General features: G+C 41.2%; 1 protein-coding gene across 1 annotated transcript; it reads right to left on the bottom strand.

Moving 5' to 3' along the window:
* Positions 1-11,007: 11,007 nt before the first annotated feature.
* LOC126402572 (zinc finger BED domain-containing protein 4-like) lies at positions 11,008-12,851 on the bottom strand. Its single transcript, XM_050064704.1, has 2 exons — positions 11,963-12,851; positions 11,008-11,654 (listed from the first exon to the last, which is right to left on the bottom strand). Exons 1-2 carry the CDS (start codon positions 12,490-12,492, stop codon positions 11,171-11,173), a joined length of 1,014 nt encoding a protein of 337 aa, XP_049920661.1. The 5' UTR covers positions 12,493-12,851; the 3' UTR covers positions 11,008-11,170.
* Positions 12,852-18,029: the final 5,178 nt, after the last annotated feature.

Raw genomic sequence — 18,029 nt, forward strand, 5'->3', positions numbered from 1 at the left:
GATTGTTCTTATTTCCTTCTTGAAGTTGTAATCAAAAACATAATTACTCAAATTCAGTGATGCAATCAGATAACCTACTTTAAGATAATTTTACATTAAGAAATGTTAATAGAACACATATAATCTGGCATCAAACACATTTATTCCAGTTTACAATGTAATTTCAAGAGTGATTGTCATTGACAACAATTTCAAGATGTGTAGATTTGTTGGTGTCTGCTCTAAAAGGTTATATGAAATCCAAAAGTAGAGCTGCCACGATTCAGCAAATCTTGAGAAGCTAGACAATCTTATACCTTGGGTTTAAGTATAGTTCATCTGCATTGAAACCAGACATTATGTCCAAAGGTCTGAAATCTGCGGCAGCAGTCAGACTGATCATTTCATATTCTTTAGTTTTTTGTACAGCATAAGCATAAAAATGCTCATCAAAGTATTTAACTGTAAGAATTCTTACAAACATCAGAATGGATACATCAGCCTGTGGTATAATATGAATTATTTCACCAAACAAAGGCTCTCCATTGTTGTCTACTTTAAGTGGCAGTACACAGCCGGTTCTGTAAGTCTGGCCAAGCACACTAACAGTGTGGGCAACATAGACAGAGCTGTTCAAAGTCAAGTCATCATTATCATAGGTTGATCTCAGATTGTCCAGCACAACATCTGCTTTCTTCAAGGAGCTGATGGTAACAGGGTATTCATTTGTCACATTTGTTTTCTCAGAAAGAGCGACACCAAACTTGAAGCTATACATGTGCTGAACTTGGTGTTTATAACTCAGTGTTTTAGAAATATTTTTGAAGTTTCCAACCACATGAGCATGTCTTTTTAATGGATTGTGCTTTGCCTCAAATCTCATACACCACAGCTGAGAAATAGGTCCAAACGTAATCATCATCCTTGGATAGTGAATCATAAAATGGTGTTTAGGAGGGTTAGGGTTAGGGGTTAGGGGTTAGGGTTAGGGTCTATCATAGAGCTTCTTGAATAATGTGTGGTGCTCTATAATGAGTTGTTTCAGGAATACAGCAAGCCTGTGTGTAACAATGGGTGCAAAGACAATGCTGCATATTTCCCTCAGCATAATGAATAAATGCCAATGTTTACTTCTCATGTCAATAAGATCGCCAACTAAAAAAGGTAACACCTGCAAAAGGCACCACATTTGTGATGCAGTCTGTTTTACTGCATTGTCAGCGGTTCTCAGATTGAGAATAACACTTGGCTTATTTTTCTCATTTCCATACCCATAGTCAAAACTGGAAATTCTATGATTCAACAGTTCTAGGGTGAAAAGTTTTTGTTCATAAATGAAGTGGTGTAACATTTGGGGCGGCAGTAGCTCAGTCCATAGGGACTTGGGTTGGGAACCGGAGGGTTGCCTGTTCAAGTTCCCGTCCGGACCAAAATATGGAGCGTGGACTGGTAGCTGGAGAGGTGCCAGTTCACCTCCTGGGCACTGCCGAGGTGCCCCTGAGCAAGGCACCGAACCCCCCAACCGCTCTGAGCGCCTGTCATGGGCAGCCCACTCTGACATCTCTCCACTTAGTGCATGTATAGGTCCTGTTTGTGCATGTGTGTGTTCGGACCTGTGTGTAATTGACAAACAGAGTGAAAAAATTGAATTTCCCCTTGGGGATTAATAAAGTATATAAAATTAAAAAAAAAAATAAAAAAAATTAGTCTCACTTCCAAAGGGGCTACACCCTCAAGGATATCATGCATAATGTCAACGCATGTGTTCTCAGTAACATGAAAATACTGCAGCTTATTTAAACAAGAGTCCTCTTTAACTCCAGTTGAGCTTGGATCATTAAATCTCACATACTGATAATTTTCTCTGGTGCGTTTCTCAAGTTTATCTTCATCATAAACAGACTGAGCAACTGTTTTGTCAACCATGCAAAAGTGACAAAACTTGTTTGCTGAAAAGCTCTCTACATATCCACAAAGGGAATGGATAGCTAAATTGTCTGCAGTCAAGACACAGATTGTTTCATACAGAGTATAATTTTGACCTTGCAGCTCCACCTGTACACCAGAACTTTCAAGGAGTCTGATGTCCTCTAGCAGTGGTTCCAAAATTTTACCAAACCCATATACCTCTCTGTCCATAGAATTAAATAGAAGACACAAGTGAATATTTGAAAGTGATGAATTGTACTCCGGTGGCAGATTCCTCAAGGCAAAATAAACGGCACCCATTTTATGAATTTTTGTTTTGGAGCCCAAGGGGTTTGTTGTTTCTAAGTCATCAAAATACAACTGTATCTGGAGGGCTTGAGGACATGTTTTAAACAGTGGATGAGATGAAAATTGAGAGCCATCACAGTAGTTGTGCATTTTGCCTTCAGTTTGTTTCTTACCCTGGAGGTAAACTTTTTGCATCTGCTCATTACTGAATAAAAATTTAACTGTCTCAATGACTGATATATATTGACATGTGTCTGCTGCCAACACTTGTTTTACTTGTCCCTGTTTTCTTCCAGTGTCTGCCCTATGACCAAGAAATATTTCTTTTGGCTTCACAAGACCAAATTTCTCTGTAAAATTTTTGTTCATTTTGAAAGGCGTGTCTACATCTTTAAACATAGTTTTAGCATTTTCAAATTCGCTCATTAATGACTGGACAGACTCATTGTCAAGTGGTACTTGCAGATTATTCAACAATGTAGTTGTTGAATGTTGTAAACTTTCTACAGTCCTTTCTAGCACCTCTTGTGTACAAGTAACACTTTTTGTCACATCCATTAAAGTCGTATTTGATGAAGAATACATTTTTGCCACAAAAGAAGCAACACAGTCACTAGGAATGGTAGTTTTAAATGGAACAGACTCTGGTGTGTCCTCAATATTAGACGACCCTGTCTCAGATGTATCTGATGGACTGTGGGCATTGGCTTGAAAAGACACATAGTCCATGAATGTTGTTGTGGACTGGTGGTCTCTGTGAAGATGTTTGGAAAATGAATTGAAGTTATAGTATGTCCTTGGGCAACCATCTTGGCTGCAGGTAATAGTCAAGTCCTGTCCATCTGATAAGGCATGTATTTCGCGTAGATGCCAAATGACTTTCTTTACTTCTGTAGATATTGACTGTCTGCACTTTGGACATGTGTACATTCTCTTGTGATCTATTGTGCAGGTTGAAGCTTAGAGATAAGCTCTAGTACCTTGGCTCTCCTTTTGGTTGAGATGGGCACTTTGTAGATGTATTCAAGGAAGGTGAACACAGAGCTGAGTTGTGGTGGATAGGACAAGTTGCACACCCAGTAGAGCTTGAATAGCTTGTCCACAGCACATGTCAGGCCTTCATCTACAGGAATGGTCACTCCATCATTTCTCGCGACGATGATGTACTGCCGTGTTGTGCTCTTCAGATTGCCGATGCAGATCAGCTGTGGTTGGGTCCTTGATGCCAACTTGGGTTCGCTGCAAAGGGAAGCAATGCTGGTTCCGCGCTTAGAGGTGAGGAAAAAATTGATACATTTCAGGATTTCAAAAGGCACCATCGAAAATAAATGCAAGCCTAGATTGGCATGCAATACCGTATTAGGTAAAAGGTGTAAGACATTACAATTAACAGAAGGAAGATAATTGCCATCTAAACATACAGAAGAGATAAAATTAATTATAGGTGTTGTGTGATTGAAATTATGCAAAACAAGATGTAATATGGTAATACAGCAGACTGTAATCGACAGCAATACAGTAATCAAACAGGTAATTTCTGACCTCCGGAGAAGGAGAAGTATGGATAAATTTCAAGGTGTTCCCTGGCACATACTGGGCTTATGAACTGATAGCATTTTATCAATCATTTGCACTTTGGCACTGGTTGCACTTTATTTGCTTAAAGGGAAATTTCGGTTTATTTCAACCCGCCTCCTATCATTTTAAATTTGTTTCAAGTGACTAGTGACACTCCATAGACTGATATGCACATACTTTTCAATGTGGTACGAAAACTTGGTTGTTTTAAGTTCCTTCTCCCTCTTACGTTGTACCCTCCATCTCTATCCCCAAACATTTTCTGAATATTTCCTGGAAGTAAATTCTGCCTTGCTTTATACAAAAATAGGTTGGGTGTAACTGGCTACCAAATTGGGAGAAAGGGGGATAAAATCTGATACAAATTTATGAAAAAGGAAATGTGGGATCATAGAGCTGTGGGAACATAGAGCTGTGGGAACATAGGGCTGTGGGAACACAGGGCTGTGGGAACATAGGGCTGTGGGAACACAGGGCTGTGGGAACATAGGGCTGTGGGAACACAGGCTGTGGGAACATAGGCATGCTCCCACCCAGAGTTTTAAAAGCAGTGCACCCAGCCACAGGTGAGAGTAAACCGGAGGTAAATGAGCCACTCTAGCAAGCGGAGTTGGACAAAGAGGCATCGTAACGGTACTGCAAGCAACGGAAAAGACTGTGCAGGACTGAATCATCCACACACAGTCCGAAGAGGCAGCCGGTAAGATGCTGTTTATGAAGATGATCGAGAGACTGGTTACCTGTGGGAGATTGTTGCTGCCGCTGGCTGGGTTAGCATTAGCTTTATGACTGGGGCTGAGCAGCGGGTTACGTACAGCACTTCACATGTGCCGAATTGACTCTTTATTGTCTGTGTTTGCTTGTCTAGTATTGTTGGTTGCACTTTCAGTGGTATATGGGGTCATGATAAAGACAAGATTAAAATGACTTCATGATTGAATCATTATTTTGAACAAATATAAATTTCAGTAAAATATTTCATATTAAAAGGCAATAAAAACATGTAAATACATTAATTATTTGATGTTAAGCTAAAAAGTTAAAACAGCAGTGACAGCTTTATTTATATTTATTGTGGAGAAATGTGTAAAATGAGTAAAAACTAAGGCTGATGCTTAATGTTATAGTATTTACAAATGTGTGTGTTCTGTTTGTTGCTATTTACAGTTATTTATAATAACATATACATATATTTTTTGTGGGTTTTTTTCAAAGGTTTTTCACCATAAGCACCTTAAGCACATTATGCACATTATGCCTCATAACTAATGGAAGAAATGGAACTTCTTGATGAACTGTCAAACCTGCCAAAATAAAAGGAGAAAAAAGGAAAAGTGGGTGGCACGGTGGTGTGGTGGTTAGCACTGTCGCCTCACAGCAAGATGGTTGCCGGTTCGATTCCAGGTGTGGGAGCCCTTCTGTGCGGAGTTTGCATGTTCTCCCCATGTCAGCGTGGGTTCTCTCCGGGCACTCCGGCTTCCTCCCACAGTCCAAAGACATGCAGATTGGGGACTAGGTAAATTGATAACTCTAAATTGTCCGTAGGTGTGAATGTGAGTGTGAATGGTTGTTTGTCTCTATGTGTCAGCCCTGCGATAGTCTGGCAACCTGTCCAGGGTGTACCCTGCTTCTCGCCCGATGTCAGCTGGGATAGGCTCCACCCCCCCCCCGCGACCCTCAAGAGGATGAAGCGGTTAGAAGATGAAAAGGAAAAGCTGCTTGGTCATTGAGTGAAATCCAGTTAAAATCTTCAGTGGATGAATCAGTCTCTTTCAAGTGGGGAAGCTGCACGTTTGAAATAACTTGGCAGTGAAAAACCGTCAGACCAAGAAACTGGAAAACCTGAGAACAGCTGTAAATTGGAATCAAACATGGCAGAGAAGGCTCTTGGAAAGTCAGTTGAGCAACTCAAGATGGAAAGGACAACAGCAAAGAGACAATTCTCTCGTCTGGTCAACAGTACTACCAGGACTTATAAAGACATGTCTGAAGAAGTGCTCCGAGACAGTTTCAATAAACTCACAATGGAAGCTGAAAAAGTCATGGAAGCAAATGATGACGTGGAGGCTGGACTCACTGCAGAACTAGAGGCCGAGCTGGGCACGGATGAAGTAGCTGTGTTAACTGAACAGCAAAAAGCTGACCTAGTAAAAAGTGCAAGTGAGTGTGAGTTGAAACTGAAAGAGGTCAAAAGCCTGATCCAGGAGACTCTTTGGGCCAACTTTGGTAATGTTGAGCTGTCAACAACACTACAGGCAGCAGAGGCTGAGTGTGAACATGCTGCTGCTGTTCAACCAAGTGGGAATGCAGAGGCATACGACTTCATGCTCAACCACCTGCAAGGACTGGTAAAGACAGCAAAAGAGGTGTACAGTTGGTGGAAACGATGGGTCCCATCTGATGATCAGGGTGGCTTTCAGACGCACCTAAAAGGACTAGAACTGTCCATCCCTAGGTTGGTTTCCAGAAAAGCATACTTTATACAGGCAAGGATAAAGGAGGACACTGAAAGGCTGACACAGGCGGCGATTACCTCCAATTACCCAATACCAACTATAAAGTTGAAACCAACGGCTCTTCCCAAGTTTAAGGGCAACAAACGTGATTTTCATAGGTGGAAGAAGGACTGGGAAGCACTCCAGAGGCAAGGTGAGCCAACCGGTTCAGGAGAAGTGAAAAAGGTTCAATTGCTGGACAGTCTTGATGACAAGATTTCAAGAGACCTTCGCCTCACAACTGATAACAGTGCAGATGACATCTTTTGGGTGCTCGAGAACCGCTATGGCAATCAAATGTCCACTGCTATTGAAATAGTGGAGGAGTTACAGAAAATGCCAGCTGTTAGAGGTAATCAGCCATGGAGAATACAGATATGTTTGCATTATTAATGTGTTGGTTTTGTTATCAAGCAATGTAATATTTACATTTTTAAATTGAGCTGAGGCCTTTTTTCAAGCAAGCAAGGCATCCATGTCTTGATGTCTCTTTATGAGCATGTATTTGATTTACTTTATGCAACACAGGAGTTCTCCTATAGTTTCTTTACAAATTGCACTGTCACTATATTTTTATTTTTCTAAATACCCTGCAAAAGAGTACTTTGCATACAGTACACAATGGATTTTATTTAAAAATCTTTTCCTTGATGGCACAGTTGTTCCTGGTGTACTTGATGGAAATTACAAGAGTTGTAACAGTAGTTCAATCAGGAGAGACAGAAGTAAGGAATAAAGATCAAATTTAATGCGAAATATAGGTGTACAGATTATTAGATGATTGTGCTGATATGATTGCAACAAAGTCTTTGGCGCTTAGACACCACAGGGAGATTATTTGAGATAAATCCCCCCATTGAGTCTAGACACCAGTGGAGGTGGTGGTGGCTGATGACTTGGTAGATGAATGATGAGGCGAAATGAGGTTGCATCCAAGGACACTAGGTGGTAATGGGGAGGTGGAGGGTATGCACAGCAGCAGCATGAAAGGACTGCGGGCAGAAAAAGATCCATATTTAAAATGAGGAGCAGTGAGATGATAGGCTGACGGAGAAGGTGTGTCACTGTGCTATTGGTTAATTGTAGATCAGCTGTAGAACAGCTGATGACTCAATTGATAGCCCTGAACACTGTGTAGAACAGCTGATGACTCAATTGATAGCCCTGAACACTGATAGCTTGAGAATAGAGAGTGAACATGCGTGCGAGGAGTGAATAGCGGGGTGAGGAAGAAAGTTACAGAGTAAGCATGAAAAGTATTGTCTTCCTGACTTAACTTTCGCTAGAGATTCATTTAAATCAGGAGAAACAGGAGAAAGGAATAAAGATCAAATTTAATGTGAAATATAGGTGTACAGATTAATGGATGATTGTGCTGATATGATTGTAACAAAGTCTTTGGCGCTTAGACACCACAGGGAGATTATTTGAAATCATGGGACATTTGAGTGGCAGCAAGGTAAGAGCTTTAAAGAATAAAACCTACCGTCATGGCCCAGACTGTTTGGTCTTGAAAGTCGCAGTAGTTTTCATAGGAGCAGTAGAAGCCTAACAGAAGAGAACACAGCCTAAAATTACCCCCAAAGAATGTTTACTTACGGAGCTGCAGTGAACAAGCTGTGATCTCTCTCTCTCCCTTTTGCTTACACTCATGTCCTGTTACTGCATCTTGCTAACTCCACCATACTGCATGTCCCTAACTCGGCTTCTTCTCCTGAGCCTTTGTGCTCCGCTGTCTCGCAGGTTAACTTATATCGCAGCGGTGCCTAGATAGTGTGACATGTGTGGTTGTGCTGCTGCCATGGTCCTGCCTGATGCCTCCTGCTGCTGCTGTTATCATTAGTCATACTTCTACTGTTATTATACACATGATTATCGGCGCTATGTATACTATCATATATTAATATATACTTTCAACATATTGTACCACAATAGCCATAATTATTATTATAATATTATTACTTTAATTAATGTTGTTGTAAGCTACTGTCATTACTGTCTGTCCTGCATCTCTCTCTGTCTCTGTCTCTCTTTCTGTCTTATTATGTCATACGGATTACTGTTAATTAGGGGCCGGGCAGCCTAAGCTGCCAGGACCCTATCGTTATCCTGCATGTTCTTCTTCTTTCTTCTTCTTCCGAGGAAATCCTACTTCCCATGCGCAAAAAATCAAATGTAGCTCCAATACTGAAGAAACTTTTGTACATTTAAACCTATTGCAAATTATGAAGTTCATCACTCTGTTTTTTTTTCAAAAACTGTAAAACTTCTTAAACCTATCTCCTCCCACAATTTTTGCTCAACTGACACCAACCTTGCTACAGAGCATCTTCAGGCTGTCCTACACAAACGATCCACACAGATTCTTGATTTATCAAAAATTGAGCCTACAGTGCATCAAAATGTTTGACTGTAAACGGTATTGTAAACATATACTTGCAAATTCTTGCTAAATACATTTTCAATGTTCATTAAAAAAATGACAAAATTTTGGTGTCATGGTAGATGATGTTTGGAAAATATCAAAATTTTATCTCAAAAACTGAATTTTTTACAGCATTTTGAATTTCGCTCTCATGCGAACAACTGGAGTCAATGCAAAAATGGCATTTTTAAACATCAGTTTTTCACTTATGGAGCCAATAAATCATTGTTAAAAACAAATTACCAACATCTCCATACTGTCTAGATGCAATTTGTGTATTTTCGGATTTTTGTCTTAATAAAAATCTGGATTTTTAATTATTATTTTTTAATAACTGAATTTTTGACAGCCATTTGAAATCTGCCTTTACATACTAACAGCTGCTGTCTTGCACACAGGTGACTGGCTTAGTCAATTTGTGAAGCTACATGTGACATTTCTGTTTGCCAATTAGCTCAGTGAGATAGAGGATGGTTCTTGGTGTTGAAGATTATAGTTCAAGCCTCAGCTCGTGCAACATTTCCATATGAGAAATCTACCCAAACTTTTCATAAAAGTCCAGTCCCATGCCAGATGTCCTCAACTGGAAACACAAGACAATAGTCCTGATAGTGGCGCTACAGCAAGCCTCTAAATTTCAAAACTTTGAAAATTCATAACAAATCAACCATATGTGCTACAGCTTTGGAACTTTCACTTTGAAATTTGCTTTTCCATGGCATGGATGGCTACTGTCTGGCACCCTGATGTTTGGCTTAGTCAATTTGTGAAGCCACACATGACCTGTCACTTGCCAATTAGCTCAGTGAGATAGAAGACAGACCTCAGTCTCAGAGGTTGTGAGTTCAAGCCTTAGCTAAGGCAGAATGGACATTCTAATGTGAAAGTCTTATGTTCAGGAATCATGCTATGTGGATTAGAGACTACTAAGGTTAAAATAATTATGATCCAGGCAGTTTTGTGGAGAGACAAATACTCTTTATCAACACTTTTCCCTGTTATCCCTTGTCTCTTTTCCCTGTTTATTTGACTTAGCTATCAGTCAATATGCAGAGTCTATCCAATAGCTACTTTTACATTTTAAAAAATGTTTTCATCTTTGTCACCATGGATAATGTTTAGCTTTAAGCTAGATCAGGCCAGTTTGTTCATAATTGCTAGCAGTTAATGTTATTCTTACTTTCTTGTTCTTGAGTTTTTTCTTTCCTTTGTATATTATGAGTCTGATCACTTCAGCCACTCATCCACAATTTGAAGGGCATGCCATAATTATATGATGTAACTTCTATGTTGTGATATGCTTTGTTTTAGTGTGTGTGTTGCTCAGAATTGCCTAATTTTGCCTAAAATTGCCCGGCCCCGATCCATTGCTGCGCAGCAGCTATAAGTTATTATGTTGCTCTGTTCTGTATGACATCTATTGCACGTCTGTCCATCCTGGAAGAGGGATCCCTCCTCAGTTGCTCTTCTTGAGGTTTCCACCATTTTTTTCTAGGCTTTACACGATCAGGATTTTAGGGGCCGATCACCGATCACCGATCAGAGAGTTTAAAAAAAAACGATCACCAATCCGATCACGTGAGGAAGCAAATGTGTCTATTTAAATAACTTGTTTACCCGTATTTATACAGTTTACTGAGTATCATAAAAAGCATTTTTGTTGACATTTTTTGTCCTGAACTGACTGAGATGAAAAGGTTAAACATCAATAACCTCTAATGGGCATTCAAGTTTAATCAGGACAAACCAAAATAATTTGAGACACAAATAATGGGCACAACAACTTAACTTACTGTAATTAAATTACTTTAATGTAATTAAATTACTTTTCAAGTATACTGCAAATAAAGGGCAGTAATCTGTCTCAAACATTCATATAACTCTATGAAATTATTTACAGTCACAGTAGTGCAAATGAAGGCAGTAATGCTCCCTCAAAACATTCATATATATATGACTCCAATTAACAGTAACAGTAGTGCAAATGAAGGCAGTAATGCTCCCTCAAAATGTATAACTCCAATTAACAGCCACAGTAGTGCAAATGAAGGCAGTAATGGTCCCTCAAAACATTCATATATATCTGACTCCAATTAACAGTAACAGTAGTGCAAATGAAGGCAGTAATGCTCCCTCAAAACGTTCATATATACATGTATATATAACTCCAATAAACAGTCACAGTAGTGCAAATAAAAGGCAGTAATTCTCCCTCAAAACATTCATAAATGGCACTCAGGTGAACAGAAAATATGGCACGGCACCCAGGCCACATATATTTCCAACAAATAAAATAATAAAATGTCTGTATAGGAGCACTTAAATAAAATAAATAAAACAAGTAGCAGCCAAGTATATGTACTAAATAAAATGTAAACAATGCCCCCCCTCCCAGGCAAAACAAACATTATTTTAAATTCAGAAAAGGAGGTTTAAACTTGCTGCTATATTACTTAGGCTACATAAATGCCTATGCCTATTTATGCATCAATGGCAGATTCTTTCTAACAAAGAGGAGCATCTCAACTTTCTTGGCTGAAAGCCTGCTTCTTCGATCATCCAGGATGTTGGATGCAGCACTGAACAGGCGCTCACTGTCCACACTTGTGCAGGGTGCTGACAGGTAAGCTCTTGCAGCAATGGTGAGGGCAGAAAAGCGATCCTGATTGGCTCTCCAGTAAGCCAGTGGGTCAGCATCTCGAGAGATGACTGGCTCTGACAGGTAGAGATTCAACTGAGACATTGCTGCAGTGGCCTGCTGTGGCCTTTCTTCTTGCATGATCTCACCCAACATCGATGACAAGGAACCAGGTCGTGGCATCTTCTCAGCTGGCTCATCTGTGTTGTTGTTGTCTCCAGGTTCTTGTCCTTCATCAGGGCCCGTCTGTGTAGCCAGCAGATCTAACAGCAGCCCCCGTGTGTGTGCCTTCAGCTCTGCAGAAAAGCATCGATCCTTGTACCTTTATTAAAACAAAAATAATAAATAAAATATCACATTAATTTAACTGGGCATTTGTTCTTTTAGAGCAACTTAAAATAAAACTGTAACCAAATGGTCCATTAGTTACATTGACACTGAGGATGTTTCTGTGTAACACTGCTTTACTGTGTAAAAGCCAAATATATAAGATAGAACAGATATTATTCAATTAACAGAACATATGTTTGCTGTTCTAAATGTGAGTGTTAGGCTAATAAATAACATTGTTTTATTAAGTCAACTTAAGTATATTTTGCAGATTATTTTAGGCTAAATGTTTTTCCTCACCTTGGGTCTAATAGAGTAGCCAAAGTGTAGAGGGGCTCGTTTTCAATCCCATCAAATCTCCGGGTTACAGCTCTCAGCAGTTCGGCTTTTGTGGTGCCCACACCATGATCTGATGGGGAATCTCTGCTCAGGAACCGTTTTAAGGCCATCACAGATGGGATCACATCAGCGGCAGATGCAGTGGATGTGCTTATTGCCCTTGTGAGCTCCTCAAATGGTTCCAGGATTTTTAGGATGTTTTCTATCAGACCCCACTGGTTGGAATTGAAGGAAGCAGGAACTTCATGCTCGGCTCCAAAAGCAGCAAGTGCCCATTTTTGCTGCAGCAGACGCACAGTACGCTTGAGGGGAGCGTTTGAAGTGCCCGATGATACGTCTCCCTGTAGCAAGGATGTCTGACACCATGCGCTGTGCCAGCAGCCCGTCATGGACAGCCAGCTGGAGTGTGTGCACCACGCACGGTAAGGTTGCCAGTCCTCCTTCTCGCATGGCTTTTGCCATGTTTGCGGCATTGTCTCGCAGTACGACATGAACCCTCTCTCTCGGAATCTGCCACACCTGGAGCATGTTGTTGTATTTCGTCACCAGCGCTGCAGCAGTGTGTGAGCCGCGGAATTCCTGGGCGTGTAGTACTGCTGCGCGGAGTTTGAAATCTGGGTCAATCCACTGGGCGGTTAAACTAAGCAGTGACATGGGGCTCACATCTGATGACCAAATATCAGTGGTCAAACTAATCGAGGGACTGTGTTCTCTCAGAAGGCCCTTGACGTGAGAATGAACAACCCGGTGCAGCTCGTTTAGTCCGGTATCGCCACAGTATGAGTGCCCTGGGAGGAGATAGCGCGGATCGAAGTACGCCAGCAAGCGTTGGAATGCGGGGTTCTCAACTATAATATTAAATGGCAGGTCGGCCAGCACAATAAACTCCATCAGCTTTCTTGTACCCCCCTTTGCCTTCTCGCTGTCACNGCGTTGGAATGCGGGGTTCTCAACTATATTAAATGGCAGGTCGGCCAGCACAATAAACTCCATCAGCTTTCTTGTACCCCCCTTTGCCTTCTCGCTGTCACGGCTGTACGGCTGGACACGGTCCAAAGTCGTTTGCTGTAGCCGCCTGGGTGTCTCTTTTTCCTTTTCTGCACTCCGCTTTTTGAAATCAGCATGCTCCTCCTTGTGTTCTTTCTCTAAGTGCCGAATTAAATTCATTGTGTTAAAAGCTTTAGCAGAGTTTCCTCCACGATGTACTAAAACTTTACACAGGTTGCAGACAGCTTTTGTTGTATCACTCTGGTTCACGGTGAAAAAATTCCATACCGCCGACATGTTTGTTTACTTTGTTTGCAACCGACGTCGACGTGCCAAAGAGGGTTTTACGTGCGGCGTATTCTGGATTCTAAAAATTTTATTGTCCAGCACATAGTGACAGAGCTCAAAACATAAACGCCACAAAGACATAAAAACACATTTAAACTAGTGAGACGTGTCTATTTTGCTTTGTTTGTTAAAAAGAAAAAAGTTTAATCGGTGTGAATGAGTGTTTTGCGGCGTTTATGTTTTGAGCTCTGTTACTATGTGACGGACGGACAATAAAGTTTTTTGAAATTTGAATCAACAGCGTCACTAGCAAATGGTGCAGTCACAGTGCAGTTGAAACAGATCACAAGCCAGCTGCAACAGGAGCAGTTTCAAAATGACAATGACGTCATTGATCGGATCAGTGAATGAAGACTTTAGGGCCGGTCAGAAAAATTGAAAAAAATGTGAAATATCGGCCGATCCGATCAAGCCGATCCGATCGGTGGAAAGTCTATTTTTTTCCCCCGTTAAAGGTTTTATTTTGGGGAGTTTTTCCTCATCCGCTGCAAGGGTCATAAGGACAGAGGGATGTCGTATGCTGTAAAGCCCTGTGAGGCAAATTGTTATTTGTGATATTGGGCTTTATAAATAAAATTGATTGATTGATTGATTGAAGGAGTGGGGGGTGGATCAGACTAAGAAGCCGAAGACTCTATCAGGAGTGGGGGGTGGATCAGACTAAGAAGCCGAAGACTCTATCAGCAGTCAGCCTGTCACTCAAAGAGGCTCGCCTTTATTTATACATAACTTTAAGCCTAAACAGATGAGTTCTATAAAAATTTAGCCCCCGTACAGTTTTCATGAATGCTGAAATTAGCTTTAGACACCAAAACTGTTTTTTGAGCCAGGTTGTAAACATATTTATGTCTCTTGTAAAGTTGGACATTTTAACATGGGGGTCTATGGGGATTGACTCGCTCTTGGAGCCAGCCTCAAGTGGACATTAGAGGAACTGCAGTTTGTGGCACTTCAGTGTTCGCTGCATTTTTCAGCCTCGGAGTTTGCCACTTGGAAGAAAGGTCAATTTGTGATTTGTGATGTTGGGCTTTATAAATAAAATTGATTGACTGACTGATAAAACAAACATAATTAAATGATCTGCTGATCTTATTATTTTTTTTAAATTTTTTTTTGGACTTGATGCTGCCTAGCCTGTGAGGCTGAGGGCTGAATGCTGCGAATGTGATGCTGCTTTGCCTGCGAGGCTGGGGCTGATTGCCGTGAATGTGATGCTGCTTAGCCTGCCAGACTAGGAATGAATGCTGTGAATGTGGTGCTGCTTGGCCTGCTAGGCTGAGGGATGTATGCCACTGCTGTTTAGAAATATTAATGCATGAAGAGCTTTAAAGGATAAAACGTACCGTCACAGCCCAGAGTGGTTTGGTCTTGAAAGTCGCAGTAGTTTTCGTAGGAGCAGTAGAAGCCTAACAGCCTTCAATTCGGTCTCTCTCCACCTCTAATAAACTACCCAAGTTTGATGACTAACATATTGTCTTGATGGAACATAAGGTAAAGCAGCCGGGATCTGAGAGTGTAGCTTGAAATGTGACTTAAAAATGAATAAGCATAGGATGACAATTGCGAAGGAGCTTCTGACGAAAATACGATGCCGACACATTAATATTCTCTTCTGGGTGAGGGATTGGACGATAGCTTGCAACTACAATGAGAATTGAGAGGATGAAGAGAACGTTTGTCATTTGACTGAATGAGAGCAGCGTTGCACGCACAGTGGCAGCATGTGGGTACGCACGGCAGAAGCATGAAAGGACTACGGGCAGAAAAAGAACCATATTTAAATTGAGGAGCAGTGAGATCATAGGCTGATGGAGAAGGTGTGTCACTGTGCTATTGGTTAATTGTAGAACAGCTGATGACTCAATTGACAGCCCCGAACACTGACAGCCAGAGAATAGAGAGTGAGCATGCGTGCGAGGAGTGAATAGCGGGTTGAGGAAGAAAGTTACAGATTAAGCATGAAAAGTTTTGTCTTCCTGACTGAACTTTCGCTAGTGCTTAATTTGTTGTAATTGCGGAAAACTGGACAGATCCAGGTAAAGTGTTTATTTCATCTGTGTTGCTTCACTTTCATGGCAGAAATATTGTAGCCATGCTGGAAGCAGCTGGTCTCAGTATTCAGTCATACGTGTTACATATAAAATAAAATCAAAGATATTTAAAGGATAACCCCAGTATATCCCCGAGGTTTACAGCTTTGGAGGGGGGCAGATGGACACCGACACGAACACTAATCGGAACCATGGTGTTCATGTGTTTCTTTTAATAACAGCAGTCAATATAACAGCTGAACAATTATTTGAACTGTACATTGAACTATCATCGGAACATTTCTTCTTCACCATCTTCACTAACCCTGGGAGTGTTTAAAAAAACGCAGATATTTTTGTCTGCCTTTCAGGTGGTTGACGTGACATATTTTCTGACGCACGCTCTCTGTCCGCTGGTGGGAGTGTGCTCATCTGTGTGTGTGTGTGTGTGTCTGTGTGTGTCTGTGTGTGTGTGTGTGTTTCTTAACAAAAGTGTTTGTCTTTTACTGTAATTCAAAAGGTATCCACACTGTGAAACCAGAATGACCAGTGCCAACAGAAGAAGGACCTCATGTATGGAGCACTGTATTTGGTGCCATTCATCTGGACTGTGGAGAAAGGAGACTGCATGGACAACATCTCAAATGGGTTGTGATATAATGCCAGAAAGCCACTTCAAGTTCAGCTTACTCTGACTGTAGGTGCCAAATATGCTATGTGAATAACTAAGGGGTGTTTTGTTGTAATTTACTGTCGTGGGGTCATTGGGTGGCGCTATATGTGTTGGTGAGGCTGTCTACAGGTATATAGGTAATGACACATTGTTGACGACAGGTGTTTTGAACCCGGAAGGGCAAAGGGTTTTTGACTGCTGTGATGCAAAGTTGTATCAGGTTAGGCGCTGTGTGTTTTTGGCCTTTGTATGAAACTGGACTTGAACAGCACTAAATGGATGTTTACTTGCAACTTATGGAGAGTCTGCAGATTCTATGTGGAGTGAAAATACACAGTGAGTTAGATCGTATGACAGCAATGAAGCTCAGCGCGTCAACCAGGTTAGCCGCGGGTCAAACTTCTCAGTAGCTTACAGTAATAGACTGGGCTCCTATAACATAAGTCAAAAACCCTGCCTCAGTTGGATCTTTGTGTAAAGCTCAGACTTTTCGGCATGTTTGGACGTTACGGAGATGACGAGGGTGGATGAGGAGAGCTTCAGGAGCTGTTAGAATTTCAGCTACGCTTGGAGGTATCTAGACGAAGGAAGCTTCGGGGCTAATGCTAAAGCTGGCTGTGGAGCGTCGGACCACTGGATCACCGCTCGGTGCCCAACACAAGCTTGGAGAGGGGATATGTGTAGCGCTACACCGTTTAATGGCCATTTAAAATGTGTGCACACATGACTGGGCATAAATCCAATGCATTGGTTGCAGAAGCGGGCTCTGACGGACAATAGACTTTGCATTGACTGTCGTAGCGAACTGTTTGCAGACCGACTGATTTATCATGGAGATGCGCGAGGCGGCGGACTAACTACTGAGACTGGTCAATCAATCAATCAATTTTATTTATAAAGCCCAATATCACAAATCACAATTTGCCTCACAGGGCTTTACAGCATACGACATCCCTCTGTCCTTTGNAGAGAGAGAGAGACAGAGAGACAGAGAGAGAGAGAGGGAGAGATGCAGGCCAGACGGTAATGACAGTAGCTTACAACAACATTAATGAAAGTAATAATATTATAATTAATAATAATATATTAATATATGCTGATAAACCCAGTAGTGTGACTGGCGGCATTGAAACACAAACTGCAAAATGGGTGGTTACTCTCACGGCTAAAGCGTTTGCTGATAGATTAGAAAGGTTGCAAAACTCTAGAAAAGCTAAGCTAAACAAAGCAAGCACAATAAAAAAATCACTGTGAGGTTTAATGTTGAAGCATGATAAAACTGAGGTTCAAAATGCTCTTGATGGGTTGATCCAAGTGTGTGATGAAGCTAAAGCAATGCATGAATCTCTGTTGGGTCTATTGCCATGTGATGAAAGGGAAAACCATAAAACATGGTTTAAAGCAAAAATGCTGTCTAACAATGAGTGTTTTGCTGATGTAAAAAAGTGTTTTTTATGCAATGAAGGTTGTCCACTAGAAAAAGGTAATGATGGTGATGATGATGATATCAATCCAAATGACAGTGTTTCTAATGTGGAAAGTAAACGCTCAAGTCAAAGGAGTAATAAAAGTGGTAAATCGAGTACGACATCCTCTGCACGGGTAAAAGCTGAAGCAGACAGAGCTGCACTTGTTGCACGCCAAGCAGCTTTAAAGGCCAGACATGCTTTGGAGGAGCAGGAGCAGCAGCTGAGGAGAAAAAGAGAGCAGCTTGATTTGGAGGCTGAATTAGCTGCATCTGCTTCTAAGTTGGCAATATTACAGGCTTCTGGTCAGAAAGGTTTTTCTCAAGCACCCTCCAATGGCATGAGTTCCTATTTTGAAAAGGAAAAAGGAGTCTGTCAGTGTTTTAAATCCCACAGCAAAGGAATACAGGCCTAGATCATGTAAATCAACACAACAAAATGACATGACAAATTGGTCATTACCACCTGATAAAGATATGGACGTGCGACCAAAGGAGATTGAGCAATGGTGCCAAACTGCTTCA

Source organism: Epinephelus moara, chromosome 16 (genome assembly GCF_006386435.1).
Source record: "Epinephelus moara isolate mb chromosome 16, YSFRI_EMoa_1.0, whole genome shotgun sequence".
NCBI lineage: Eukaryota > Metazoa > Chordata > Actinopteri > Perciformes > Serranidae > Epinephelus > Epinephelus moara.